At 36.0% G+C, this 10531-nt stretch overlaps 1 protein-coding gene across 3 annotated transcripts; it reads left to right on the top strand.

Moving 5' to 3' along the window:
• Positions 1-42: 42 nt before the first annotated feature.
• On the top strand, positions 43-6721 carry Csas (CMP-sialic acid synthase). 3 transcript variants are annotated; one of them, XM_089245191.1, is made up of 5 exons: positions 43-375; positions 2479-2631; positions 2865-3017; positions 4343-4481; positions 6508-6721. In XM_089245191.1, exons 1-5 carry the CDS (start codon positions 177-179, stop codon positions 6611-6613), a joined length of 750 nt encoding a protein of 249 aa, XP_089101317.1. In that variant the 5' UTR covers positions 43-176; the 3' UTR covers positions 6614-6721. The 3 variants fall into 3 exon arrangements, with proteins under 3 accessions (XP_089101317.1, XP_089101318.1, XP_089101319.1); XM_089245192.1 differs by having other exon boundaries at positions 52-375; positions 4343-4477; XM_089245193.1 differs by having other exon boundaries at positions 175-367.
• Positions 6722-10531: the final 3810 nt, after the last annotated feature.

The following is a 10531-nucleotide window of genomic DNA, read 5'->3' as shown; positions in this document are numbered from 1 at the left end:
GATGCTTGACTCTCGTTGATGAATTGAATGATAGATGTCAGCACTGTTCTCACTCTTTCAGGAGTCTAAAAAAATGTAAACAGAGTGAAGATTTTTTTAAATACAAATTCTGGATCGAAATGGTCATTTATCGACCGATAGCGATGAATTGTTGTCGTTTGCTTGGATGAATACTAATGAGGATGTCGAAAGGAAGTGTAGAAGACAGTGTCCCTGAAGAGCGGAGGAAGTGCAACATCCTGCGGGATGACGATCGAGTCCATGGATTGGTGCTTGCCCGCGGCGGAAGTGTAGGAATCACCAAGAAAAATGTACGAGTTGTCGCAGGTTTTCCTCTTCTGTCCTGGGTATTGCGTCCGATGCGGAAGTGCGCCAGTAATCTCTACTTTTATTTTCATCACTTTACCATTCAAATCTAAATAATGAAAGTATTCACTCATGAAATACCATTGCTTTTGGTCTTGGCTAGTCCTGTTTTAACCAAAATTCCTGACATTTGTAGGGGGGGAAAAGAACGAAATGTGTCCTTAGTGAAAAACTAGGAGAGGAGTTTCGAAAAATTCCATCACCCCGGATTGTCAGGAACCTCAAACTTTAGAGACTCTAATTATAGAGACAATATATACAAGGCTATCTTTATGCAGGAGTTTCACTGGCTTATATATATATCATCAGAGGTTTTGCACTTTGTGGGCACACAAAAACAAATTTTGCCACCCTTTTCTCCCAATACGGTCTAATTCTTGGCCACTCATTCCTCACACTTGCTGATACTCCAAACTTGCCGTCTTAGGCTATAAGGCTACACCCCAGAAGTCCCCTTTAAATATGTCTCTGCATACCATTATGTGAAAATTACCAATTAATCAAGCAATGGCAAAAGAAACTAGTAAAGTTATAAAAAATTGCCAAGCATTGGTTATGGTACAAGATACACAGGGATACACAAGCTTCTCCTTCACATTTCTTGTAGCATGAACGCCTACCATACATTTTTAAGATGTTTTTACCTCCTACACATTTCAAGAGGAATGGAAGCATCCTGCATATTTAAATAACGTGATCCTCATGTATTCCCAAGGGATCAGCATGATCCGTCCAGGGAATTTGTTAGTGTTAGTAAACATCCATGCCCGAACCGGGATTCGAACCCAGACCTGCACAGTGAGAAGCTAGTTCCCTAACCACTCGACTGCCAGGCGGCAAAGGGATAATCAAGCCTATCAAATTTCTAGGGATAATCAAGCCTCCTGTTTTTTTTAGCCCTGTTTACATGGGAATGTAAAAAGCCCATTTAAAAAAAAAAAACCAGCTTCAAAGATTTTTACAAAAATCCATTTACATGGAGAAGCACTTTAACCCAAATTTACACATGTCGTCATAGGTCATGTAGGTTGGCTAATTAAATTAGCAGCTCAAAGAATTATAAGAAAGGAGGTTACACCTCCCCCCCCCCCCCCCCCCGAAGCATCCCAAACAAAGCAGGGTCAATTCCAGTTCCCTATTGCTTTCCCTACAAGGGAAGAAAGTTGTCAAATGAATATCAGCCTTGACAATACTGCTGCAATATTGCACATGTAAATGGGGCTGTAGTGATAAGCAAGCGTCTTGTGCTTTTCCAGGGTTATGTGAGCTTTTTACATGTGTTCAAGTCATGATCATTTCTAATAGGGGTATAGAAGTTTTCTACACTGTTTCCAGGGAAGGAGTAGACATGAAGCATAAAAGATTGTTGAAATCAGACAAAAACCACCCTAAATATATGGGTCCAATCTGATTTTGTTATTTATGAAGATGGTTAAGTGCTCTGGATGGGGATTAATTTGAGCACTTCATTTTAACAAAGGATCATATAATAAGAGCTGTTTCATGATGTGCCTGTGTCTCTACCAGCTGATGTCATCGCTCTGACAGAAGTGGTTAGTTGTCAGTGGCTGGTATTTCAAGGTTGCACTTGAGTTGAAAAGTATTAGAGTAGTGATGTACACCTGGTATGAGACCACACCCATTGAGCCAAGGCGACAAGAACAAGGGATGAGACAGTCAATATACAGCCCTGATTTTAACCTGGCTTTAAATTGAAAAGGGCTTTGACTTTAATCATGGGATTTATTGTGCACAAGGTTGCCAATGACAACAAAAAATATATTATCGGCACTTGAAATTTTCTATGTGTGGTTACTGAATTGAAGCCTAAGAACAATAAAAAAAGTGGAATTCATATCAGCGTGTTTATTCACCAGCATGCAAGGGGTTCACTGTGTAGAACAGAAAAAAATAGAAAGAAACATAATTTATATATATATAGGCATGTTTTCATCAAAAGAAAAAAAAGTTCTCTCTCTTTTAAAAAGCTTTATGGTGCCTAGATTTTTGTGCAGTCAAGCCTGATCATATTTTTTGAAATTTGATCATATTTCTAATTTTACCTTGCTTGAATTTTTTTTATTCAGTGTTTCTTACGATTACTCGTTGCAGGGTTTTCATCGATATGGGTCTCAACTGACTGCAAAGAAATTGCTGAAGTAGCACAATCTTGTGGTGCAGAAGTTCATTTCCGTGATTCGATTTCAGCCACAGATAACAGCTCATCTTTGAGTGCTGTTAAGGATTTCATCTCGCATCATAAAGGTAGGCTGATCAGAAAAAAAAAATCAAACTTAAACACAAGAGTTTTCTTTTTACTATCACTATACTGGAACTCTGTACATTTTTTTTTAATTATGTGCTTTTAGCTTTCTCAAATTTGTCTCAAAGATTTTGCTTAAATTCATATGCATCTGTATGATAAAAATTTCTAAAACTTTTGCCATGTGATTTATAATTTGAAAAAAAAATCAGAGTTATCTTTTATTTTGTTTTAGAAGTCAATGTAGTTGGATTGGTTCAATGCACATCACCATGTTTGTTACCAGAACAATTGGATAGAGCATGCTCCATGATTTTGGACGATGATTATGACTCTGTGTTTTCCGTTTACCGTCAGCACAAGTTAAGATGGAAGGAAGTGGAACCACGTATGTTCAGTGTGTTTAAATCATGGGATGAATAGAAGCTGTCTTCAAGGTTTATGAAATGGTCTTTTTTTTTAAATATTACTTGTCTGTTTCTTCAAATTGTTTTTAATAATTTCAGCTGACCGCCATTCATTAACACCATTTATATGTAATATGAATTATACTCTGATTACTGTGCATTAATCTTTTGGTATTAAGTAAACACGCTTTATTTTTACGATAGAAAAATTCATGTTCTGTGTCGATAGATGGGTTTACAGGAGGATTCATTGACTGCTGTAAATTTTGAGACACATTCTCACTTATATTCTGAGCTTATTAGTTTTAAATACTTTAAAATTCTGATATATCAATACTCTGCAGACTGAGAAAAAATATCGTTGTAGAAGGATTATCATTATATCACGAGGCAACTGATCACATGCTACCAAATTACTGCTGTTGTTGACATCTCTTCTAAATTGGAATTGTTTGCATGTAGTACCAGAAAACACACTTGTTTGTGCATTGACCATAAAAAGTTATTATTGATTAGTTGATTAATAAGATTCAGATGTTTTGCCCCCCCCCCCCCCCCACTAAAAGTGTTCATTGCATCATACTGCTGTGTACTACACAGAAAGTAACAATATCAAGATTGAACATTGAAGGACTTGACATACAGTCATATACTTCACGTCTCAGATAAATATCGAAGGGTTCTCAAAGTATGGGTGTACCCAGAAAAAAATATTGACAACTTCTTTCTCCCTCTCATAGCAACACTTTTTGATGATTGGGTGGTGCAAAATACTTATGTTTCTGACGTCTTGGGAAGAACAAAAACCGATGACAAGTTTAAAAACATATTGGAGGTAATTTTGAGCAAGATATAAAAATTGGAGGGATAGGCCTTCAGCATGGCCATGTTATTGTAGCGGCTTTGAAATCTCTTTGAAAAAATATTGTTATACAGGAATTTATTTTTAGTAGCAGCATGTAAATGTCTTGATTTATCAAGAGAAATATAATTTTAGGCTATAGCCAATAATATACAAGATCTAAAAAAAACCTTGTTGTGGGATTTATTATTATATTGGTAAACATTGCAAAGAGAGTTCACTTTCATTCAAGATTAATGGAATTGAGGTAATTTTGGATTGATAAAAACACAGATTACCCTCCCCCCCCCCAAACAATGGCTAAATCATGACAATGTTAGTGTTGCAGGATGTGTCAGTCAGATCTCATAGCATGGGGAAGGAGACAAAGCACCCCCCCTAATATTTTCAAAATTTTGATATGTTGACTAGGTTATTGAAATAATATGATTTTCTTTGTTTCAGATGAAAATACTTATGCCATGAATTTTGATCCTTATAAACGTCCAAGACGTCAAGATTGGCAAGGTGAACTCGTCGAAAGTGGCCATTTCTATTTTGCATGTGTGGACCTAATTGAAAAGGGGTTATTACAAGGAGGCAGGTAATGTTTTTAATGCTCATATAATTTTCAAGTTTTTTTATAAAAACTGAAATTTATTAACATATGCACACACATTTCAAATATATAGACACAGAAAGTAATTACGACATGACACATATAAAAACATATACGACTAATATACACGGTTAACTTCTGTTGTGGTGCACAAAGGATCAGTGAAGATTTTCTGATCAGTGATCAGTTTTTTCATAATGAAATAACATATTTGATGTAATTTTTCATGTATATATATATATTTTTTATCCACATCTATTTTTCCTTCAAAAAAACAGATAGCAGCACTAGTGCATTGGTGGATGTAGTGCGAAAAAATTGTATTATTGGCAAAGGCAGTAGACCGGAGGTGAACATTCACCCCCCCCCCCCCACTATGCATACTTTCAATTATCCTCCCCGAAGGGGATAACTATATCCGCTTACGCACCAGTATGATGCGGAAAATGAGCATAACTGACATCTGTTAAAAATTCTCTGGAGAATTTTAAAATAGATACATAGAAAAATGTACATTACAAAATACTTTTTCATCGAAACTAACCAATATAAACTGAAGAGCCAAAAAAACTGGTAGGCATGCGTATTCAAATAAAGAGATATGGAACCAATCAGAGTACAGCGCTGCGGTCGGCAATGCCTATATAACACAACAAGTGTCTGGCATAGTTGTTAGATTGGTTACTGCTGCTACAATGGCAGGTTATCGAAATTTAAGTGAGTTGAATGTGGTGTTATAGTCGGCGCATGAGAGATGGGACATAGCATCTCCGAGATAGCGATGAAATTTGGATTTTCACGTACGACCATTTCACGAGTGTATCGTGAATATTGGGAATCCGGTGAAAAATTAAATCTACGACATCGCTGCGGTCGGAAAAAGATCATGCAAGAACGGGACCAACGACGACTGACGAGAATCATTCAACATGACAGACATGCAACCCTTCCGCAAATTGCTGCAGATTTCAATGCTGGGCCATCAACAAGTGTCAGCGTGCGAACCATTCAACCATATCTGGGATGCCTTGCAACATGCTGTTCAGAAGAGATCTCCACCCCCTCTTACTCCTGCGGATTTATGGACAGCCCTGCAGGATTCATGGTGTCAATTACCTCCAGCACTACTTCAGACATTAGTCAAGTCCATGCCACGTCGTGTTGTGGCACTTCTGCGGTCTCGCGGGGGCCCTACATGATATTAGGCAGGTTCTCCAGTTTTTTTGGCTCTTCAGTGTATATCAGCGCCATAGGTAGCTGTAACATGCTGTGTAGTGGAAAAACATTGTAAAAGTTTTATATTTTAAATGAGATACTGCAAACAAATGAAGTGAACTGGGAAGATAAAGCAAAAATATGAAAATTCAAAAAAGAATGAAAAATTCAAATAGGAATTCAAAAATGAAAAAGTTATAGTCAATGTCTCATCAGAGGGGGGGGGGGGGGACACACCCTGACATTGGCTTAACACAGATGTCAGGGTGTTCCCCCTTGATGAGAGCGTAACTTTTTTCATTTTTAAATTCCTATTTGAATTTTTCCTTCCATTTTGAATTTTCATTATTTGCTACATCTTTCCACTTCACTTTATTTGTTTGCAGCATCTCATTTAAAATATAAAACTTTTACAATATATATATACACAAGTTGAATGTATGGTTTAGTAGTAGTTGTAATTTGAAGTTTCAACAATTTCAAATAAGATCAATAACTATTATCGGAAGTCATTAATTGTGTGCTTGATTTTGTATTTAATTGTATATTTGATTTTGAACTGTCTAGCAAATTATTTTCAATATGCAACTCATGAAGAATTTTCGAGTAAGCCATTCAACAAATGTGATTATACAACGAGCCATTATGAAAAACTGCTGTCCTATTAAAATCATTATTTGATATTGAAAAAAATTATGAGATTTTTGAAAATGTTCTTGTGTGCTATACAATTGTTTCTATTGAATTTACTATGTGTACATGTATGTAGATTTCACAAGATTATCGAAATTTTCAGATGCGGTTACATTGAAATGCCTAGTCAGATGTGCTTTGAAGTCGATGATGAAAAGGATTTGTTAGTTGCTGAAAGTCTTCTCAAAGTTTATGGTTACAAGGACTAAACTCTTTCTTTTTGTAGTTTTTTTTCATTCCATCTGGGCAATCCTTTGATTCCAGGATCATGTAATAATCGTATCAGTATAAACTTGAACAACATTTTTGATAAATTAGGAAGAAAATATTCTAAATATATCATTCGTTTCAATGCGAGAAATATTACTTTTGAGAGTGTTATAGTTTGTGCATAATATCACTTCAAAATTTCAATTGTATATTTGAAAATTGCATTCAAATATATTATTTTGATGTTAAGATGTGCCAATAGAAGTGAGAAATTTACGTTACTATGAGCTGCTGTTTAGTTTTCTGTTTGATGGCTCCATTTGAATAATACAGGATGGATATATTATACCTCTCTTAGAGAGAACTATCAAGCATACATTTAAAATTCAGCCATATATAATAAGAAACAGGCAAAATAACCTGCTATGTTGTTGCTTCTTAATTCTGAAGAAAGGTGGCAGCAAGTATTCTTCAGAAACAAACTTTACATTAGGTACACAGCACATTCCGGCATATACTAATTTGTTTTAAAAGTGTTCATCAGAGGAATATTTATGAGGTGCATTTATGGTTTTGTACTAGTAGTATGGATTCACTTAGGGACTTTATTTTAGGATTATATTAGGATATTTGTGTGACTAAGACTTTAGGAAAAGGCAAAAATGTGAAGTTGTTTATCTTCCAGAAGGCATTGATTGATTTCCAGAAGGCATTTGACAGGGTCCAACATGGTAAACTCCTGAAGCGTTTTTTTTTACATGAGATTGGGGGCAACTTGTTGAATTGGATAGAATCGATAAACTTGATCAGGTTATCGATGGGATTGTTAGAAAATTTGCAGAGATGGGAGGTAAGTCAGAAATCCCAGCGATAGGGTTAGTTGCTCCAGACAAACCTATACCAGATTTTATCATGGGCAAGTAAATGGAGTATGTCTTTTAGCGTTGACAAGTGCATGGTTGCACATTTTGGTTCGAACAACCCCCATTCTACTTATGAGATGGTATCACTAGCCTCTATGCAACTAGGGTCACAGGTTTGGGAATTCTCATTGACGAGTGACTTAGGTTTTCTGAACATTGTTCAGCGGTGGTAAAAAAAATGAATAGAATGCTCGGTTCCATTCTTAAGAAGGTGACTTCGCGTTCTCCTAAACTCGTTCTTCTGCTTTCCTGAGGCTTGGTTTGTCCTGGACTGGCGTAAGATTTTGGAGATCATACTTACAGAGGGGCATAGATTTTGTGTTGTGATTTTGCTATATGTGTCCTTGTTTGCACATGGAGCTTGAGTTATGAAGAGAGAGAGAGACTTCATTTTTTAAAATTTTTTATTTTGGAAGAACGCAGTTGTCTATCGGATATGATCGAAGTGTTCAAAATTTTCACTGAGATGGACCATGACTTATTAATAAGCTGTCAATAGACTGCTTTGACGAGGGCACACCAGTATTGTTTAGAAAGGGGTAGTTCCAGGTTGTGTTGTCACAGGGAATTTTTCTCTAATAGTGTTGTGTTAATAAATGGAACAGCTTACCTCTGGGGGTTGTGAATTCTAACATGATTGGCATGTTTAAAAAGAAGTATGGTATCATAGTGGGATAAATCGAGAAGCTACCCATACTCAGAACAAGGCAACCATAATATTTTTTATGGGTAGTGTGTATTATATATTTTTTCTTCATTTCATCATATATGCTCTTTGGGTTGCTGCATTGTGGTTATATTTGACATCCATATTTTTTTATGGGCATCTTTTTTCAGCCACCTCATATGCCTGTTGTGGACTTTGTGTTTGTATTTATCCAGAAATTGATATTTTGCAATGATGAGGAAAAAATTTGATGCTGGAATTGAATTGATAGTTGTGTTTGACCATTACATTCATAACTTTGCTATTTGGAAAGTTTTTGTTATGCTCTTTGTGTAGAGTTCCCTGTAGAGCAATGGTAGGTAACCTGTTTACCACACCATCCCTTCGTCATTTGATTGAGTTACCTTTTTTTCTATTTTTTCAAATTAAATCCTTTACAAAAATATGTGTAAATGCATAAATTATGAAGAGATATTTTCATTCCATAATTATGAAGATATAAAGCATCAGTCACAATCAAACACATGTTTTTGATTAAAAAAATGAGCAACTAAAATAAAAAGATTATAGATATTAGTGTGGAAAACAACATGCATAACAAAACCTCAATCACTTTTTTTTTGGTGGGATATATTGTACTGCTCCACCCTCCCCAGGAGGAGTTGGGTAGATTCATATCTATATTCTTTATTACTTCGTATATTTTTCTCTTTTCTTGATATGATGCCATCGAGGAAACATTACTTTTTAAGAGAGAACGATGCAACGTGAAAAGCCTTCAAGCTGTTCAAAATGTGTCTAATTGAGAAAAATCATTTTTAAGATGAGATGACACGCACACACGCACGCACGTAAATGTCTGAGTATTACTGTATTTGGTGATAATATACAGTCAAACTCTATTCTAACAAACTGTAAGGGACCGAAAGTTGTTAATTTAGCAAAAGTGGAAATGCTCCCTTTTGAAAATAAGCTTGTAAATAATGTAACATTCAATGGGAAAGAGGTAAAATATTTCATTCATTATACCTACAAGTTTGTTAAAACTAATACAAATACAACGCCACAACAGGCAAAATGCCCAACGAGGTTGCTGAGAAAAAGATGCCCATAAAAATATGGATGTCATATATTTCAAAAATACAGCAACCCAATTAAAAATGCAATTAAAAATTATAAACAATATATACACATGATAAAATATTATACAATGCCCATAAAGAATACTTATGGTTGTCTTATTCTAAGTATGGATAGCTCTTCTCTATTTACCCCAACATGTTTATCATATTTCTTTTTGAACGTGTCAACTGTGTTACAATTTACTACCTCCGGGGGTAAGCTATTCCATTTATTAATAACCCTATTGGAGAAAAATTCCCTGCGACACCATAACCTTGCATTGTCCCTCACCAATCGATACTGGTGTCCCCTTGTAAAAGCAGTCGATTGGCGGTGTACAAAAAGTTCATGGTCCATCCTATCCATCCCATTGAAAATTTTGAACACTTCGATCATATCTCCTCGACACCTGCGTTCCTCCAATGTAAACATATTTAAAAAATGAAGTCTCTCTTCATAACTCAAGCCCTGTGTACCAATAAGGACACGCGTAGCTCTTCTCTGCACCACTTCAACCAAGTCTATGTCCCTCTGTGGGTATCGTCTCCAAAACCTTACAGCATACTCCAGTCCAGGACGAACTAAGCCTCGAAAAAGCGGAAGAATTACTTTAGGAGAATGCGAAGAGACCTTTTGAAAATGAGACCAAGCATTCTATTCAATTTTTTGACTACCGCTGAACAATGTTCAGAAAACCTAAGCTGCCTGTCAATGAGAATTCCCAAATTGGTGACCCTGGTTGCATCCGGGATAGTGACACCATTCAACTCGTAAGAGAATCGTGGGTTGTTCGAACCAAAATGAGCGACCATGCACTTATCAACGCTAAACGTCATGCTCCATTCATTTGCCCATGCTGCAATCCTGTTTAGATTGGTCTGGAGCGACTCCCTATCGCTTTGATTCCTGATTACCCCCATTAACTTCACATCATCTGCGAATTTGCTAGTTAGTTATAACAGATTTAATTACTAGTTAACTCTGAACGAACTAGTTAGTTATAACAGAGTTTGACTGTATACAGGTATCTCCTGCTTACGCGATTAATTGGTTCTGCAAAATAATCGTGTGGGACTAAATTGCATAAAATGAGGTGAATTTAATATGTGTAAGATAGCAGATTGGGGGGGGGGGTTCCTACAGTACAATAAAAAATAAAGTTAATGAATTATTCAAGCTTATAAATAAATCTGGTTATTAATAAA

The sequence above is a fragment of the Pholcus phalangioides genome, unplaced genomic scaffold (assembly GCF_987345545.1).
Source record: "Pholcus phalangioides strain wild (caught in Gottingen) unplaced genomic scaffold, Ppha-v1.0 ptg000015l_1, whole genome shotgun sequence".
NCBI classification, from domain to species: Eukaryota; Metazoa; Arthropoda; class Arachnida; order Araneae; family Pholcidae; genus Pholcus; species Pholcus phalangioides.
The sequence above is the reverse complement of the archived record's forward strand: the minus strand, read 5'-3'. Positions and strand labels throughout refer to the sequence as shown.